Genomic DNA, 20411 nt, shown 5'->3' with positions numbered 1-20411 from the left:
GCCTAAAGCTACCTCAGGACCACTATTGGAGAAGAACCGCTTCAGTAGAAACTTAACTTGTTGTATAATGAGGCAGATGAGTCTCAGATGTCACTTTTATAATCACATCTGTTTCATTCAATGTATAATGGAGTAATATGACAATGAAGGATAAATGAATCGCATAAGTATAATGTGAGACACCTAATGGCTTTCTACTGTTTACAATCCCTTGAGGAGGCCCTGAGAGTGTTGATGAAACACAGTAGTGAGCTCAGCCCAGTGAGTCACAAGCAGATGAAGCCAGGTAAAGGAAAGCTTGTGTATTGTTCAACCAATACCATATTAAATTAGGTATTTCCTATCACTTCTGGCAAGAATACATTATGTACAGTTAGCAGTTTCAGCACTCAAAAACTTGCTTGTTCTCTGAAGCTTTTCACTGAACCATTGTACCAGCTTTTAGGGAAAAAACAAACAGACATCCAATGTAAATGGGAGTCTCCGAACATGTTGTCAGAACGTACTAACTCTTGACCTTTGGCAGTGAACTCACTCTACTCAAACAAACACCAGGCACGTGCTACTAAAGACAAACTGGTCTGATTAGGTTTGCCACTAAACTGGAATGTCAGGATTTACAGTAAAATGTCTCATCGTACTTCAGAAGATGCTGATAAGAATTCTGTAAAATATGGCCTGTTGTTAATATCTAAATATCTATATGCAACAGTTATGAGCTTCAATATTTGTTGCTAGTGTAACAGACTAGAAACTAAGACCAGAAACAGTGGCAGGATATAATCTTCTCATAAAAGTGCCATCTTTCTCAAATCAGCCAGTAGTAAACTCTTCTCATTCAGTATAAGCATGTGATTAATCTGGCATATTGCTGCTCCCACCTGTAAAGGTATCACACAGGCTGAATATCTCAATATACTCATCAGTTTGAGACTTGTTCCTAATTTTCCTAGAAATAGCATAAGCAGGGAGTTCATCTGGCAATTTCTGAAACAACAAACTTTTGGGGTATCCTTATTTCATTTCCTGTCTACCTTTCTTAGAAAATTGGGATCACTTTACCACAGGAAAACCTATTTTGGAGATGTTAACCCAAACCCTTCAGCCAACACTACCACGAAAGACCCCTGACATTTAAGCATTTCACCAGAGCTTCAAGCATTTCAGGAATGAACCAATATCCAGTTTTATTCAATTCACCTTTGTCATCCATACAGGTTACATCTGTGTACTGGATAATGAAACGTAATTAGGATTAATTAAGCCTCACGTGAAAGTATAACATGGAGTGTGGAATAAAAAAGATATATTTGCAATATAATCCAAAAAAACGCATGACAGTACATGGAGTAGAGAGAGCTGAGAGAGTTCTTGGGATGTCTACATTTCTGCAATGCTTAAGCATTTACTTCAGAGTGTGCTTACGAGCTTTAAGGGTCACTTTCGGATAAAACGTTTTACTGCCATCTATTGGGGCAAAGAAATATTGCATTTGCATTACCGTATTCTTAAAATTAATAATAAGAGGCAGAAATGAGCAACCGCTCTTAATTCATTCATTCTTTCATGTGGTTTAAAAGCTATAATTTACCTGCTGTAATTCTGCTGTATTTTGGTTTTAAAACCTTTGAAAGGACCAAGTTGTATGGAGGACGGCATTCACGTGTTACCTGAACATGTTTTTGTCAGTAAACACATCTAGCGCCACCCAACGAAAGGCGTTTTTTGCGCTTATATCATGGTCTCCGTTTTCAATGTGCCATCATGCTTCGGACGGGGCTTTCTCGAAATAAATAATGCATGAGGCATGCTAATCACACCAATCAAAACGTTGTTTTAGGGCGAGCCTCCACGAAAGTGACCAATCAGAGGAAAGGAACCGGATCCGTGCCCTCGAGAGCATTGCGATGCACCGTCATGTGACGGGGCCTCCGCGAAAACGCCAACATGGAGCCGAGGCGAGGACGACATTTGCACCAACAATAACAGCAGAACAGACGCGCGGCGACACTGCTTTCCGCGTATCTGCACGCTGGAAGCGGCGAGCAGCGAGCAGCAATCGGTTTTAAGGTAAACTGGAGTGATGTGCTATTTTTAACGTCCAAAGTGGATTCACTCAACGGTTTCGGTGAAGAGTAGCCCCTCGATGACCCTGCGTTCCCAGCTTGGGAGCACCCTGGCAGCCTTTAGTGTTTGGCGTGTGGTCTGCCGAGCGACACGTGTGTCTCGGTGCTGACGCGGCCTGTTCATTAGAAAAAAAAAAGAAGTTCAGTAGCGCGAGGCTTTCGGTGAAGCGGATCGCAGCTCGGAGCACGCGCGCACGGCCTGCTGTGCTCGACGCACTTTTCTGCAGCGGCACGCGTGCTGCGTGCATGTCTTTTTGTAACGTTTTCTTTCATTTTCATGTTTTAAACTAAGTTTAAACTAAGTTGTTGTGGATATTGTAATGTATTTGTTTGGTGCCATTACGGTAATTAGTATTTGTCCTTTCATTCCTTTACAGCGCTATCAGAGCTCGGCCTTGTGGTGACGCATTTCCTCTCACCCACCAGCCTTGTTGACACCCGGACAGTAACAAATGGTCTCCGTAAGCGATAAAGCAGTAACCATTGTTAATGACTCGTGTAGGGACCAGGTGCTGGTGGCCTTACCTTTCGTGGAGGTAGCAGGCAGCGAGGGGAGCAGCTCAGTCTCCTGCTCAAGCACTGAAACGGGCGACGCTGGGACCTGCTTTGGCTGCAGCGGGGAGGAAGAGGATGAGGAAGATGGCCCCTTGCGCCTGAACCTCAACTCTGCCGCAAGTGCGGCGGGGCCCTCGGGCGCTGCGTCTCCTCCCCAGCTGCCGGACTTTATATCGCAGGTTTCGAGTACCTTCTCCCCAACCCTTGAGGACATCGAGGAGTTCTTGATGGAGAAGATGGAGCTTATCAGCCCCGAGGAGAAAGCAGATGAGATCATTCCTAAAGAGCAGCTGCCTTCCCCAGGTCAGCTCAAAGATACAGACATCAAAGCAACCCCTGCAGCTCTGAATAATACCCCTACAGCTAGCTCTGCTCCTGTGCTCGTGGGAGCTCCCCTGGTGCTACAGATTCAACCAATACAACTCACCCACCCTCTTCCCCAGCCGACCGCCCAAGCTGGGCTGGCCGGTGGGCTGCGTGTGGCACACCTAGTGCTTGGGGTCCAGGGTGGGCAGAACATCGCTCTGCTCTCACCACAGGCGCCCTCTGCTTCCGTCCTGCCCGTCATGGGTGATGCAGGCTGCCAAGACCAAAAGTATGTAAAGATTGCCCCTTTGCCTGTCGCAGTAAGGGCAGTTGACATATCGGGTACCGGCCTGGTCAAAGCCATTTCTCCACGGCCACCCAGATTGTCGACGGAGATTCAGCGGGTGCATAAGTGCTCTCATCCAGGCTGCGAGAAGATGTACACCAAGAGCAGTCACCTGAAGGCCCACTTCCGCAGACACACAGGCGAGAAGCCATACTTGTGCAGCTGGCCAGACTGTGGATGGAGGTAAAATGGCTTGTTTATAGCAATGACAAGTTTCAGTTCTGTTTGGATCCAGCCAGATTTATGCCAATATTATGCGCTCAGGAGCCACATTACATTTAAGGATTAACAGCAAATTTCCAAATATTTTTAGCTATAAATGGGTACAAATTGGACAAATAAGCACCCAAACCCTGCTGTTTTGGAAGCTATTGTATACCTTATTGTTTGCATGTTTTTCACTTGATAGGTTTTCAAGGTCAGATGAATTATCACGCCACCGTCGGTCTCATTCAGGCGTGAAGCCATATGAGTGCACAGTGTGCGACAAGAAGTTTGCCAGGAGCGATCACCTCTCCAAACACACTAAGGTGCACCGCAGTCCGCGAGTAGGCAGACTGGGCAGAAACAGCTCCTGAGGTGTCAGAACCCCTCCGCCAGCCCACCACACCCACAGCCTCAAGCCTAACAGGCAAAGCCAGAAGATGGAAGCAGACTCTCAAGCTCACGTGTTCCTTCCTTTCTCCTGTTCTGCCAGGTGTTGGCTGTTCTTGGTGCTACAGTTTGCTAACCTGAATCTCAGGGATGTGGTCGTATGGCTCTAAGCAGATTTCTGACAGTTTGCTAGGCTAAGCCCTGATCTATGAAGAGTTGGTTGCTCCATGCCCCAAACTGTAGGCTGTGTTATGGTGGATAATGTGGGTCAGTAGAGATTTGTTTTGTTTTTAATTATGACTAAAAGTTAGAGATTAGAGGTTTTAGAAGGCAATCCAATGCAAAGTTTAGTCAACGGAGAAGTATGGTGCTAAACTTTAAATATTATGGTGCACCGTAATATGGTGCTAATACTTTAAATATTTTATGAATATTCCCATGTAAGCTGAATCAGGCAGGTCTGGTGGGAAGGTTATTGAGAGTTTAGCTAGCTAAACAGCGTCATGCTGCCCACAGCGAAGCTGACGCTCTGGGCTTGTCTCAAGGCTGACTTAAACCGACGTAACTGCTAAACCATCTACTACGTATACCTGCTAGAAAGTAGAACAAAAAAGTTTAGCATTTTGTTAAGATATTGAATACTGAAGCCAAGATGCTTCCCTTTGTTTTAAATCATGACAATATGCACTGTAATGTGAGCTTTGCAATGTCAAATCTCCACTATCACGGAATAGTATATTTTTCTTAGCACTTAGGGTACTTTTTGGAAGTACCACCCTCTGAAACTCGATGCAAGATATGGTCCAATATGATTGTTTTTAAATGTATGTATTACTTTACAATGCGTTTCTCACATTTTATGTTGTACCCTTTAACCTCAAATGCTACTTCTTATCCCAGGCATGACCCTTATCGAACCAACAGTTGTTTTAATGTTGAGCATCTTCTTGCCTTTTCCTGTGCCTCATACTTCTCTCTTGAGGGCGGCTACGCCGAACCAGATGTTTCTGCTGACGGTGGAACTTTGGATAACTTCACTATGTTCAAGAAAGTTTTTTTTTTTTTTTTTTTTTCCCTCTTTCTCATGTACTGTAAAACAAATACATAAGCTAGAAGCAGTGTCTTGTCTCCTATAGCATTACTCATATGAAGAAAATCATAATTACTTTGAAGAAAGCTGCTTTCATACATTATTGCGGTGTGCTCAGTCTCCAAGCAATACATTCTTAGTGCAGTCGGTGTTGATAAGCTATGTTCAAGGTGACATTTCGATTCGTAAGGGGCCGCTGACCGCTTCTTGTAAATATGAAGCTATCTGGTCATGGTGTAGAGGATGAATTGAAATCTCATCATCCAGATTACTGGGAATATTTGCTCATGTATACAGGAGAGACATGGATAATGATTTATACAGCTGAATGACACGGACTCTTTTTCCTTTGGAGGTTTTATGACTTCTGTTTTAACATCTTCTGTTTTAACATCTGTTCTTCTGTTTGATCACTTTTCTTCTTTTTCAAGGTGCAGTCACCCGATGTGGCTTCTGTGGAAAAGCTCATGGTTAGAGGGTCATAATGAGCGGGTGCTCTCACCTGCTGCCTGTGACTAACTTCAGCTCTTAGGTGTCAGAAGTATGAGATGAATAATGTATCCTGGCATAGAGGGCACTGTAACAGAAAAAGAACACACATTTCGGATGCTTGCTTTGTTTCATGGCCTTTTGGAAATGTTCATTTTCTCTTCTTTTTGGAAGAGAGAGAGAGAGAGAGTGTGTGTGTGTGTGTGTGTGTGTGTGTGTGTGTGTGTGTGTGTGTGTGTGTGTGTGTGTGTGTGTGTGTGTGTGTGTGTGTGTGTGTGTGGGGCTGGCTGCTTTCCTCTGGTCTTTTGCCTTACCAGAAACATTAACAAACTAATAGTTTTCAAAGCCATCCAGTGTCGTTGCTCAACTGTATAGCTGGAGAAGTGTAGGATATATTTTTTGAATAACTGAAAAAAAGCTATTTTCATATGTATGACAATAAAACAAGCAAGAAACAATTCTTTTAAAAGCTAATTTGCTGTTTGTGACTTTGTTGTAAAAAACAATCTTTTGCACAGCGCTGAATATTTCTGGAAAGAACTAAACATCTAAAGTACCATCTCTTTACAAAGGCCATGACTATTTTCTGTTGCTTTGGTAGTGCTTCTGTAATAAGCTATTGGTTCAGAAATAAGGGAATGCACTCTTGACCTCAGCTATTGAGGCCCGACGCCTGTAAATGTCGCCTCCCTCTGGTAATTATTATTTTTTAATATCGGAGTGAGCTTGGAAAGTAGTTGCTTGAAGCTAACTGGCAGGTTGGAAATGATGAGGTTAAGCCTGCTGTAAGTTGGAGTCCCATCTCAGCTGAAGTTGTGGGAATGTCTTAACTTTTAAGGGAAAGCTTTACTTCTACTGCTTATTCACACCATAGATGGAAACAGAATAAGAATTTTAAAATAAAGTGTGTTATAGGGATTCTTTTCCCCAGGAGAAAGAAAACAAAATTCAAAAGGACATGCACCCAACACACACCCACTCACACCGACTATATATATATATATATATAGACCTCTGTCCGAAACATTCTGTTCCTCTGGAAACTACTTTACTACAATTTTTTAAATATCTATCAAGACACACACACACACACACACACACATATATATATATATATATATAACATATAGGTAGATTATTTAGATATAGAGGTAGTAAAAACTCCAGTGTAGTTTTTTTATTGGTGTAGTACACAAGATTTCCAGAGAAACAGGACGTTTCAGCGAGATCCACCATCAGCTTTGAAAGCAAACTACTTCTGAAGTTCAAGGAGGCGAAACCAGTTTATGTCCGAAACAGTAGGTAAATGTTAAAATGATAACATAAGTTCTGAGAGGGTAGATCTCTGTCCCTTAAGTATCTTAATTTCCATCATTAGCAACAACCAACAAGGTAAGTAGATACAACATTAATGGAATGTCCATTGGAACATTGCAAATGTGCCACTAGCATTGGCAAATATTAAAATGTGACGGTCTGAAAGTGTCCAACATACGCGCATATATATATATATATATATATATATATATATATATATATATATATATATATATATATATATATATAAAAAATGTGTGTGTGTTTGTGTGTATGTATGTATACACATACACACATGAAATAGCTATGTTAATTTAGTATTATCATGATCATGTTACTTTTATCATTACAAACCAGTTGTTTAGTGGCGTTGCTTTATACTGGTGCCCAGTGAGGACTGGCATGGACACATGAACCTGAGCGGTGTCAGGGTTAGTTAGGTTGACAGTACCGTGGGCTGAGTGAGAGACGGCATAACTTCCTGTTTTTGTGTTGAGCCGAAACATTCGGGTGGTGATAATAATTCCTGACATAATTTAGAGTTATTTACAGTTATTCCCCGCCCGGTGACCGCAGTTTAGTTTTGTTAGGCGATAAACTGGATGTTTGCACGGCTGTAATGCGGCAGGCTCGCTATAGTCACGTCTGTGGTCGGCTAGCTATGTAGCATGGTGGCTAGCGCTAGCGTTCCTCTCAAAACATGTAGCCAGCGAGCCCAGCGCCAGCTGCAAGCCTGTCCGTAGGAATATTCACTCAGGTAAGACTGTCCGTACGAATATTCCCTCAGGTAAATCCATCGCTGGCTAGCTAATGGCAGGTGGCTAAGCTAAAATAAGATAAGATAACTCCTTTGTAATGTTAGCTTTGCGGCTAGCTGGCTAACACGGTCCCCACCGAATATGTTTGGTTGAATTTGCAGATAGAAAGCAATCAGCAGAAACAGCTATTTAATCCAGAGATTACTTTACCTGCAGACAAATACTTAACCTAGCCTAATGGACCAGCGATAGCTGTGCTAGTTTCGCTAGCCAGTGAACTTTGATCTTGTATTGTTTTCATTTGAGCTGGTTAGCTAGTTAGCTAACGCGGGCTACGATGAAGAACTGAAGCCGTTACTTTGGTTTTTGTCGAAACTAAGGCTCGTTTTTGACTCTTGATAAAGTATCTCGTCTTGTAACTCAAACAGCGAATGATTTCAAAGAGTGAATTGTTGATTATTGTCAGCTCATTGTCAGATATCTAGACAGTGTAACGCTATCCCCAGCTGCAAACCCCCCATCACAGTGTTTTGTGAGATGGACAGATTGCTGACTAGACAGCTTGATATCATAATCCATTTTACCACGTACATAAAAGAAGGAAAAACGAATGGTTCCGCATTATTAATCTGTAATGGACCTGTAAATAATGATGTTCAGTATATTGTCATGATCTGCCTGCCAGTTTTTATATCATTTTATTGTTGTAGCTTCAGTTTCTTGTGTATTGCTACTTATGCATATATTTCTACATTTCTACATATATGGCAAACCTATATTTTTTGCATAGCTATCAGCCAGGATTATTAAATTACCTATTTAATTCCCACACATGTCTGATCAAACGAGACTTGCAATTGTTTAGCATCTGGTCTTACGTGTAGACTCTGAATGATAAGGTTTCTTTATTGTTCAGACTTTATTGGTTTGAGTTTATACCATTTTAACACCTTTTTCCAGTCAGGTTGTTTATTTGTGACAGACCAAAGCTGAATGGTTAGGCCAGCAACTTAATTATTTTGAAAATAACCTTCCTCAGAATTTGTTATTTCTGAGTGGAATGATGCAGCCTGGTTTGTAAGATGGTGGCACACTATTTGCATTTTGGAGTATTTCCTGCCTTCACATTGTGTTGGCTGACGTGATGGTTTGTTTTTGATTTTGTTATGCGTGAATTGGCATGGATGTTAGACTATTTCTCCTGTTTGCTTTTGTTGGTGTTGTTGGTGGTGTTCTTATAAAAATGTAATGACAAATCTTAGTAAGGGTATATATGTAATTTGGCCTGTATTCACTTGTCCTAGAGGAGGCCATGGACAGCTCTGTCACACTCTGGCAGTTCCTGCTGCAGCTCCTACTGGATCCCAGCAACGACCAGCTTATCTGCTGGACCAACGAGGACGGAGAGTTCAAGCTCCTGCAGGCCGAGGAGGTGGCCAAACTGTGGGGCGCTCGGAAGAACAAGCCCAGCATGAACTACGACAAACTCAGCCGGGCGCTGCGTTACTACTATGACAAGGTGGGCTTCTTGGCTTTCAACGTGTGCTCGTCCAACACTTCACCACTTGGGAATCTTGGCGTCTTCACGTTTTGCAGCCAATTACCAAGCCAGAAAGTCCTGACGGTTCTTGAAATTCATGATCCTTATTCGTCTTGATCAGATATTGTGTATTTACTGTTTGTTTTTTGTAAATATTAAAATGATAAACAATCAGCATATTCCTGAGATTATCAGCAACACTCATGCAAATCGCTATTTGCATTGGAGTCAGCATCTAACAACCCCAAACAAACCCAGGCACTCCCTGTTGTGATACCCTCCCTGTGGAGACACTTCCTGTTGTGGGACACTCCCTGTTGAGACCCTTTCAGATGTAACCACCTTTTTCTTCTTTTGAAAATGCTAAATTAAACTTCACTGATAATTGCGGTCACTTGCTCAGACTCAAAGGAACAGCACTTGGCATTTTGATGAACGTAGGCATTTTAGTTTAACCTTAACGTTGTCGGGAAAACATCCCCTATTTTTGGACACTTTCCATCATGAGCGACACATACGATATCAGTGCTGCTTCTGTGTTTTCTGTATCAGTTAGATTCCTCAGGCGAGTTATGACTTTTCATGCATCCTTGTGCACATAACATCGGTATGTTTCTCATGGTCTCACTGATGTAATTACATATAAGTGGTTAGTTTCACTGCTACCTTTCCTCTGGGTTTCCTTTGGGCATTCTGGTGTCCTCATGTTCGGTTGGTTGGCTTTGTGACCGAGGCTGAGGGGAATGAGGGTGTGTGCACCTGCGTGTGCCCAGTGTCACACTGGCACTGGGACAGGCGGGGGGTGTTACACTGGTTTAAGTGCTTTAGAAGATGAATAGATGTATGATCTACGGGGGCGCTCTGCTGGTTGTTTTAAGTATAAAATGGTACACTTGCAGTATTATGTGGCTCAGTTGGGTGGCATGGCTGTGATTTTGGATTTCTCTTACTGTTCACATTCCACTGTCTGAGAGATGGAAACGTTCCTACAAACTGAAGATTGACAGATACACTACATAGTAGAAGGCAAATTGTAATTCTGGTGGTGGTTGTCTACACCGGGCTGTCAGACATTGAATACCAATGAGGCAAAGGAGGGCAAGAAAGGGAAATAAATTAATAACTTTAATAAACAGAATTATTTTTGTTGGTTACACAGACCATGAATATTCACACCTAAAAGTGTCACGCCTTCCTGACTTCCTGTTTTGTTTATGCTAACTTTAACCAGCTTTTTCATGGGCTACAGTGGTACGTACATGATATCTTAGAGGATTTTTTTTGTCTGTCATTTTCTGTGGTTTGCAAACTAATTAAAATGTAGTCTGGGTGTGAAAAGGGTAATGGCCCCCTCTAGTGAACAACCTAATTATAAGGATAATTAAGAGACAGCTGTTGGTCTAATTTAGTAATCAGCTGTAATCTGAAGCAGTCCTGCTTTGTTTGAATTTGACTTTGTCTCTTATCTTTAGAGGTGGAAACTTTAAGAACAGAATTTCTGTAGTCCAACACCACTGACTGTTTTAGGTGTGACGGCCCCTTCAGCTCATCAAGGTCGATGCTGGTGAGCTGAACTGGTCTGTGCAGTGCTGAGACACTCCTGAGATACTCCTGAGACACAGGCGTGAGGACCCCCGAGGACCACATGAGCAAGCAGCATGTTCACTAACTAAATGTAAACACCTCTGTAATTTAAAAAAAGAGAAACAATTACATGTATTAGTCAAGAATGAACTGCTAAGTAGGTTGGACCATCTGAATCTCACTGAGGCTGGTCGGAGTGCTGTGTGTGCGCCTGTCTTCCCATTCATCATCTTAAATCAGGTTTTGGTGTAGGAAACTGGAGAGCACTGAAATGTGATTAACCAGTCACAGCCTTTCAGAATGAAAAATGGAAATGAACCAAAAATGTTGCTTGCATGATGATTTATTTTCCTCTCTCAACTTAGAAATTTGTGGGATTATTAACAAAAGTGCTCTGCACAACCAAGGGAGAACGTGGTGTGAAAAACCTCTTGCCTTTTTTTTTTTTTTCCTGTTTGAGTGTGCTAATTTCAGAAAGGCACTGAGCAGCTATGTGGAGTAATAGATCACAAGTGATGCATTACAAAACCCTCTGAAATATTTCCTTTAGTGTTTAAAATATGGAAGATTTCTGCTGATGCTGGTGGTTGATTATTTTTTTAAAATTCTTTTCTCACTCTCAGAACATCATCAAGAAGGTGAATGGGCAGAAGTTTGTGTACCGCTTTGTGTCCTACCCTGACATTCTGAAGGGTGACACTGTGGCCCGAATGGATGGGTCTGGTGAGGGGTCTGCCGTGAGCACCGTTGCCCTCCCAGACAAACTCACCGGCACCCAGCGGGACAAAGACCTGCGGCCAACCAGGGAGAGGGGCCTTGGGGCTCCCAGCCAGTCCAAACCCTCCAGCCGGAACGACTACATCCACTCAGGTCTGTACACGTCCTTCACCTTGACCTCGTTGCAGGCAGGAACTCAGCTCTTCAAGTCCATCAAGATGGAAAACCCCGGCGAGAAGCTGGCAGACAAGAAGGCGGCCCAGGAGCCCGCGCAGCCGCCCTCCGTCATCAAATTTGGGACCCCTCCCCCGAGCAGGCCAGCCACGGCGGAGAAGACGAGCCTGCCCATGCACCCGCTCCAGGTCCCGCCCCCGACATCCGAGAGCAAGCAGCTGACCGCTCTGCCCGCACCTGGCCAGCTGGAGGAGAGCCCTGCCGCAGAGGAGGTCCGGCCAGGCCCCGCCCACTCGGGGATGTCCCCTGCTCTGGTGTGCCGTTCGCCCTCCCCCTGCACACTGGCCGACTCCCAAGAGCTGGTAATTGACACTGACATGGAGTCCATCTGCTCCCAGCCCTCAGAGTTCCAGCTGCAGGTAAAGCTGAGCAGGACAGTTTCAGCTCATAGTCTTCAGAAATCATTGGAAATAAGCGTTTGGAATTAATTCGTTCTAAACTCTAAACCTCGGTTCTGTCTCCACGTCTAGTTTCATCCCTCCTCCGAGTCCGACGACACCATCCGAACCTCAGAGTCCGGGGGTTCCGAGGTGTCCCTGTCGCCGGGCCGCAGTCAGAGTGGCAAGTCGAAGAAGCCAAAAGGCCTGGAGCTGATGCCCACGCTGCTAGTGACCAGCTCAGATCTCAGCCCCCTCAACCTGTCTAGCCCATCGCTCCCCACAGCCTCCCTCACACCAGCCTTCCTGCAGGTCAGTACCACCCCCCCCACCCCACACCGCCGCCATGGATTCTAGATAACTAAGCTTGTGTGTTCGTGATGGTGTCAGTATTAGTTGTGCTGATTTTCTCAAAATGGCTCTGGGATGTCTTGAAGCAAGGCCTGCACAATATGGAAAGATAATACAATATGACAGACAAAATTCAGATATGTCTTATTATAGCACAACGGTGAACCCTTAATGAGACATGGTTGAAGACTGGTTTAGACTGGTTACCAAAAGTATTTTGGTATTTGACCAAAAGTATTTACATTTGTTGGGTCATATGAATGCAGTGATTCATCAACAGGAACAGTAAGCTCATATCACAAAATTAAACCAACTGATTTGTCAGGGGTGACTCTATCTTTGGACAGTAGATGGCAGTAGTGTGCCATTTATGGAAGCTAGTTTTGCTTCTCCCGCCCCAGCGGGTGGATACTTGCATAAATAAGTTCCTGCTGTGAGCTTTGGCTGAGTGTAACATTGATGGATGACCTAATTAAGACCACACACACGCCTGCTTCACTGAGCCCTGCTCCCCGTGTGCGTCTCCTCGCCACCCTGTTACATGGACAATGGTTGGCACTGTCTTTTGAGTTTTGTATTTTTGTGTTGTCACGAGTCTTGTTCCTTTAATTTCCCAAAAGTTCTCTGCCCATTACTCTGAAAAACATTTTCCCTTTCCATTTAAAAACATTTTGTTGCCGCTTTTCACACAAATGAATACGCCTCGCTGGCAATGCCAATCGTGCGTCTATCAGGAGTTTGTTCGCTGTGGTTTCCTGTGCGGGCTGGAAGCCATCTGTCCTGTTTGTGAGGTGTGGTCAGCTGATTAGATGGTGTTTTACCCAGACTCCCCTGCTGCTCACGCCGAGTCCTCTGCTGTCGAACATCCACTTCTGGAGCACGCTCAGTCCGGTGGCGCCGCTCAGCCCCGCCCGCCGGCAGGGTGCACACACACTCTTTCAGGTGAGTTTGGCCCCTGACTCCTGAGGTCAACTCTCTTTTCATTTTAGCACCAACATACACACCAACATACACACCGCAAAGCATGTCCACTTGGCAAATTACAGATGGATTACAGATGTCCCTAGCACAGCATGCTAATGTCGCTAACCCCTGATTTCCTTAGGGGAAAACGGCATTTGGTCTCAGGTTACTCACTTGTTGATAATATGAAGTGTAATAAATATCTTACAGACATTCAACAAACTAATAGCTGCAACATTATTGAGAATCCTGAAGCAGGGAAAGTAGCTTTCTAGAAAAATCCATCTATTACCTCAACAATTGGTATTAGCTAGTTCTAAAGAGGCATATAGCATACTTTTTCTAAATATGTAAATTTCCCTTGTCTGCAGCTTTGCCATGAACAGTTGGTGTTGATTCTTCTTTCAGTAAAAGTTTCCTTGTCAGTCCTGCGCTGTACTGACCCAGGGTGTAGTCCCAGTGGTTAGCCAGCACATGCGTACAGGGTTTTGCAGACTGTAGCTGGGATGTTGCCATTAAAAATTTTTCTCCACTCAGCTCTTCTGTCCTCTGAGGCCGGGAGCTGACGTAGCGATTTGTGCTGCTCTGTGCAGCCAACAACACAGAACTTCCTGTGTATAGCTCATAACTTCCACAGAATGCTAGAAAAAAATGGCACATCTTCACAAATCTCACACTGTGGGTGGAGACACTGATGAGGGTGGTGTAGTACTAATGACTTCCTTAGTGACACATATAAGCTGTGGGTGGAGACACTCAGATGGAGGGTGGTGTAGTACTAATTACTCCCTTAGTGATGTATATAAGCTGTGGGTGGAGACACTCAGATGAGGGTGGTGTAGTACTAATGACTCCCTTAGTGATGTATATAAGCTGTGGGTGGAGACACTCAGATGAGGGTGATGTACTACTAATGACTCCCTTAGTGATGTATATTAGCTGTGGGTGGAGACATTCAGATGGAGGGTGGTGTAGTACTAATGACTCCCTTAGTGATGTATATAAGCTGTGGGTGGAGACACATGCCAGGTCTGATGGAGGTCGTCTTCCACAGTTTGTTGCTATGCACTCCAGATACCCAAAAGTGTATGTGCACAAGCACTGACAAAGTGAACCTTTAATATGTCTCCTTTAAGTTTCCCTCAGCCGATCTTATTCATGGTGGTAACATCAGCATGAATAAACCGTAAGAAATATTAATAAAATAATTAACACTTAATGCTGAAGTTTATGGGTACACAGGTGTAACTAATTCTGTCAGATAATGGAATCCTAATTTACAGCAGAACTGAAAAATTCCAACACAGGATTCTGTGATTATTCATCATTTATTTATTTTTGTTTGTCCCAACCACAATTAATTATTCCTAGGAAAATATATTGTTTGATGGCTTGTCTCTCTGTTCCTTTCTTTTGGTAGGGGAGGAATAGTTCTCTCAAGGCCTATTCAGTCAGGGTTAGTTTTCCATGGGGAAGAGGGGTAATGTAATTATTACTCATATTCCTCAGTAATTTCAGTCCCATCTAGAACTGCTATGTCTGTCATTTTTACAGACCATATGCTCTTGCATATGCAGATTCCCCTGCCTTTTCCCTATTATAAATCAGCCGTCAAAAATAACCCCAGGTAGTTTTAATCCTATCCACGTTGCCATGTCAGTAAATATTCCATCATATTCTGTGGAAAATGTGCTTTTGCGCTTCTTCTCAAGCCTGGAAGCCCTCGAGGAGGCATTGACTTACGTGATGTGCTTTGGCATTTACCTGCCAAAAGCCTCCTCAGAGGAGTGACACCTTTGCTAGCGATGGATAAATCCTACCACATGCTAAAACCCAAGTTATTGTTATTATAGGCAGTTTTCTTAACTATTACCATCTGCATAGCAGATACGTATATGATTACAGAAAAGTGAGTGAAGAATTTGGACAAAATCTAAGTCTCCTGGTTCATAGTAGCCACAGGTATATGTTTAAAGTCAAAAGGCGACATATTATGCATGGATTTTATTTCTATAATTATTTATTTTTGTGAGACAGTAATTAGTAAATTGAGTAACCACTCCCATTTATACTGAGATTTCTTATCCTTTCCAAATCATCCATAAACATTAGACGTCCTGTGGTAAAATGACATTACCCGGCCTACCCATGTAAAACAAAATCCATCCGAATGGGGCATATCCCAGTATGAATTCTCTGTACAAGTACTCAGAAATGGTACCATAGTGGAGTACTTGTGTTCTGTTACTCTCCATCCTTGGTCCAGGCCACCAGATTATCATCTGTTCATCTTTCTCCCATGTCTTTATTTTTCTTTCCCCCCCCCCCCCCTCAGTTCCCCTCCGTCCTGAGCTCCACCCAGTTCTCCATGCCAGTTCACAGTGTAGACGGTACCAGTACACCAGGACCTCTCTCTCCCGACCCACAGAAGACATAGAGGGACCGCTGCAGTCGCTGGGTGTGCCTTTGCACAAGTGCTCATCGTTCCCACTCCCAACTCTTAGTGTTCAAGATGCAGACCAATCTTCAGGCTGATGACCAATCCTGCCCCTCTACAGACAGAGGACAGGTATTCAGGACACGTGTGTGGGTAGTCAGTTTAGCTTCTTGACTTCTTGTCACAACTGGAAGAGTGATTGTTTTTACAGCGTTCTCTTTGCGTAAATGGACATCAAGCCATGAAAGTGTGTGTGTGTGTGTGTCAGTCGGACACAGGCTTCCCAAAGTATTACCGTTAACTTCTCTGTCTCTTTTGGAGTGCCGGCCCAGCGAGGGCAGTGACTACGGCGACTGATCCTGGGCTGAAAACAAACGCTGTGTGTTGGGTTTTGGTTTTTCTCCTATCGAGTGGCTCAGGATCTGGATGGAGTTTCCACGTTGTGGAATATTGGTTGAAAGGAGGTCTTTTTTATGTATCGTGATTCTCACATGGCATGGGAATCGTCTTCTGTTTTGACTAGTTTTACATTATGGTTAGGGTTATTAGGGTTATGTCACAGTGCAGAACTAGCCAACATCCATAATGTCCTACCTTGTCTAGCTACTTTACCCTTTCTGTATGCCTGTGGGAGAGTCTGTCCTTAACAAGCCAACCCTTTCCTTCCTTGCCTTCTTAGGGTGAAGTGACCTGCCAGGTTTGAACAAACTGACGTTGCACCAGTTGCCATATATACACACACACACGCACCTTGACGTTACTGCCACAGTGCTTAGATCAGCCACAAAATGACGCACTTAGACACAAAATAGCTGCACTAGTGATGTCTCGAGGACACACGGATCTCTTTGGGATGCCCAGAGGTTCGAGGGTTTAGCTGTGAGGTGAGAGACCACGTAGACTAAATGTTTGGATGCTTATTTTTATACCTTAAAGAAGTGCTTTCAGGACTGTTTAAATGGAATAAATAGGAGTCGTGATATTTTTCAGGAAATAAATTCATACGTTTCGCCAACTAGATGAATGTGGGCGTCATGCATCAATAAATGAATAGAAGACCTTCTAGAGGATAGTAGGCAAACATCATCACTTAGAATACTTCTGAAAAAGCTGTTGGCCGTTTCATCTCTATGGAAGTAAAACAGGCAGAAACCGAAACTTCTAAACGAATACGTTTGAACTGTAAAATACCCAGATGTGTATTACTTTTATGTGGTGCTTTTCAAATAACACATTTTAAAAAAGGATGCTAATTTTCAGCAAAATTGTCTTTGTATAGATTCAGCAAAGCTTAATGTGCTGTTCTGTTTGTTTGTTGTTTTTTTTGTCTTCTAATGGTTAAGATGGCATATACCATTTATAATACTCGGGAGTATGATCAAATATAGGACTCTTCATATCTGGTTGTTGCACAATGCAGAACCCTACCTCTGACACTGTTAAATTATGATCTCTGCAAGCCATGATATACAGCTGACAGCACTTACTTAGAAATGCAGAACTGGAGAAGGGCTTCACAGAGCCTGACGGGACGTGTTCCTTGGTGGATGACGCCAGCAGTCCGCACGTGGGGCACAGCTCACCACGCTGGCAGCTTATGCGGTCCAGTGTGAAGTGTCGGACGCAGGAAAGTAAAAGGTCGAGTTGCAATTACGTGGAAACATCTCAAAATTAGTCTCAGGTGTTTTAAATGCTTTCCCATTGCACATAGTTAAGCAAAGCTTTTCTCTTCAGGTTAGGGATTTCTGGAACTACCTTTCCAGTAATATTTTGTTAATGTGCTTAAATGCAAAATTGCATTGTTCATTAAGTAATAACTTAATTTTACTTTACCAGGCACTTTTCATACAGCTCGAAGTGCTGTTCAGGTGTGGAAGAAGAAACATCACAAAGCGTGGTTAGAGAAATCAGGAATATTACAACGCTAAATCAGTAAAACAGAAGAAAATGAAGATAAAGAAACAAATAGTAAAATAAATAAAGCAAAAAAACATTCAAAGTTATTCCTTTTGAAAATGTTTAAGCCATTTAAGAGGGCACATATGCAAAGGAAGTGAGTTTTGGTTTGTCTTGGACTTATGTGAATATTCTGTATATTCTATAAGTGTGGAACTCCAAACCATGCCAACATGGTGCCTTACTGAATCAGTTCTCTGCTGCCAAATAGGATGAGTGATGGGAGCTCTGTGGCCTCGGTCTTGGTCTCTGCTGCTTGGGAGAGCTATGATCCTTAAAAATGACTAGAACTTGGATATGAAACAGGAATATGATCATGAACTACATGAACTGGTTTGCAAGTTTTGTAAGAGCTGATTGTTGGCGAATTTATAGTTCAGTGTTTCTTACGCTTAAGGATCTACCCAGTGTCACAGGGTACTAAAATGTCATTCTTTGAAAATGATTATTACAAATGCTTCTCATTCTTTGTTTACCTGAGGGAAATTTATGACCACTTTTTCCTCAAAAAATTCAGTTTAATTATTGAAATTGTTTAAAAACCAAGTCACAGGATGTTCTGTGGAGAGCATGTGTTGGATTGGTTGTTCTAATATTGATCTATGGTGATTTTTGGTAACTCGTACAACTGCTGGCCCACTCTTCTCCGGACATCTAATTATTAAATGTAAGAGACTTCCAGAAGCATTCCCAGAGGTCTGTGTCTGGACCACGATGCAGGACAGAGGTTCCTCTTGCGGTTGGCATGTTGCTCAGTGCCGTGTGAACTTTGATAGTTTTGGGTATGTGGGTGTATGTGAGTGAGATGTGTAGTGGTTGAATTATTGGGGTGGTTTGTTTGGTTTGCCCATGCATTCCCTTTTGCTAACTGCTCAACTAGCACCTGTACTTGGTCACTGAAATGCCGCATCCATCTTAAAATACAAAACAAAAGTAACATCATTTTCTGTGCAAGTTTTTCCATTTTGAAATGGACGTTCATTTGCTTTGTAATCTTGACTGTAAATATTGCAGTTGTATGTGTTCGGTTAGTGGTGCCCACGGGTTCCTTCCCCTGTAATGTAACTGACCTCTAGCAATGCCAAACGTCATGAAACAAGGCCTTTGTGTGTGTGTGTGTGTGTGTGTGTGTGTGTGTGTGTGTGGAGCTTATGAATGAATAATTTCGGTGTTGACCTTTTCCTCTAATAGCACTTAGAGTTTTTGCTCCTTATTCAGAATATCAGCTTATTCAATACTTAAGACTGGATACCTCCATTTCCCTCCTAGAAAATGTTAGGAATCTATGCATTTAGTACTTTTACTGCAAAGCTAAATAACTTTATCCTTTTATACATATTTACTAGATGAGGTGTTTTTCTTTTTTTTTCTTTTCTCAAAATTGATTTTAGTCAGGCCATAAGATATCTCTATTCTTCTAAGAATTAAATTTTATTCTTAAGTCAGTGAGTGCCCTTGATTTTACTGCAGTTTGTTGGGTGGGAAAAGTAAACTAACACATTACTGCCCCCTGTTGGATACACAATTTTAAATGTAGTTTTTTAATAACACTACCTAAAGGTAGGAAGAAGTGTAAACATATCGGTTTAGAAGAGATTTCCGAACACTGTTCAGTCTCTGAAGAGGTCTTAATAAAAAGGTACAGAAGGTACATCATTTGACACGTGCTTTTTTCTATTCTATGGGTTGTCTGATTGTCTTTTCAATGTGTGACTAGAAGCTCAAATGTTTACAAACTGTTGATTACCATATCTATTGTACTTATTGTAAATGTGGAGGACAAAGAGGGTAAATATTAAAGAGAAATATATGTAACTGGTGTCTGGGGTTTGCCTCCTCCATGTGTACTTTAATATGGCAGCCAGTGGGGCGAGTACCAGCAACACAAACTGTGACTGTGATTGTTGGCAAGTCCTACAGGTTTGCGGGTCAGGGACACGGACTAGCGGGACATCAGATGGGAAGCTAGTAGGCTGTCCATTTTTTGAGCTGCTGAACTCAACACAAGTGGGCTGTTAAGTGGAGAGTTTGGTGGGGAAAAACTCCATTTTGTGTACCGATATTCCTACAGGACTAGATGAAAAGACGAGTGTTTAATGACAAAACCCTGTGATGCCCTTTCAACGTCAAGCCAGAGAAAATGGTCTGAAATAACACTAAAAGAATTGAATTAGACTTGCTGTGGAAGTGAGGCTTTCTCGTCTGTTGGTGTGAGGAAATCTAGACGATACGCAGGCCGTGTTCACAACTGGCACAACTAACAAAGTCATTGCTGTTTACACTTGGTATTTTGAACAGGTCTGGGGGACCCACTCCACTTGGCATGTGTCATGGTTACTGCAGAAGGATGCGCTAAGCGGCGCATTTACTGCCGCATGAGCCTAATGTTGCTCACGCTCCTGTACAGGATGCGAAAGCATTTAGATCACGTGGTCTGCTAGGCCAATTTGTGATTTCTGTTCTGAAACGCAGCCACATTTATCTGTCTTCTTTGTTCTTGCTTCGGCACTGTCGAGGATGCGTTCACAATGCAGATGGGATGAGCCCAGACCACCGCTGGAACTGATTCGAGTGCTTGGATTAGAGCGCGCCGCCGAGATGCATTGTACCCGCTTCACACTAGCCACGTGTGATTTGAACATGCAGGACCCAGGTTACTGCCACGTGTGAA

At 43.0% G+C, this 20411-nt stretch overlaps 2 protein-coding genes across 3 annotated transcripts; both read left to right on the top strand.

Moving 5' to 3' along the window:
- Window positions 1-1929: 1929 nt before the first annotated feature.
- si:ch211-117k10.3 (Krueppel-like factor 15) lies at window positions 1930-5726 on the top strand. Of its 2 annotated transcripts, XM_027025242.2 has the most exons (4): window positions 1930-2070; window positions 2504-3516; window positions 3743-3912; window positions 5449-5726. In XM_027025242.2, exons 2-3 carry the CDS (start codon window positions 2579-2581, stop codon window positions 3909-3911), a joined length of 1107 nt encoding a protein of 368 aa, XP_026881043.2. In that variant the 5' UTR covers window positions 1930-2070; window positions 2504-2578; the 3' UTR covers window position 3912; window positions 5449-5726. The 2 variants fall into 2 exon arrangements, with proteins under 2 accessions (XP_026881043.2, XP_026881035.2); XM_027025234.2 differs by lacking the exon at window positions 5449-5726 and having other exon boundaries at window positions 3743-4979.
- Window positions 5727-7476: 1750 nt separating this feature from the next.
- Window positions 7477-19540, top strand: elk4 (ETS transcription factor ELK4). The gene is given in 7 exon segments (XM_035520456.1): window positions 7477-7580; window positions 8886-9100; window positions 11329-12015; window positions 12127-12345; window positions 13210-13326; window positions 15683-15754; window positions 15756-19540. Coding segments are annotated over 6 exon segments (1398 nt in total). The 5' UTR covers window positions 7477-7580; window positions 8886-8893; the 3' UTR covers window positions 15852-19540.
- The last annotated feature ends 871 nt before the right edge of the window (window positions 19541-20411 follow it).

The sequence above is a fragment of the Electrophorus electricus genome, chromosome 20 (assembly GCF_013358815.1).
Source record: "Electrophorus electricus isolate fEleEle1 chromosome 20, fEleEle1.pri, whole genome shotgun sequence".
Taxonomy (NCBI): domain Eukaryota; kingdom Metazoa; phylum Chordata; class Actinopteri; order Gymnotiformes; family Gymnotidae; genus Electrophorus; species Electrophorus electricus.
The sequence above is the reverse complement of the archived record's forward strand: the minus strand, read 5'-3'. Positions and strand labels throughout refer to the sequence as shown.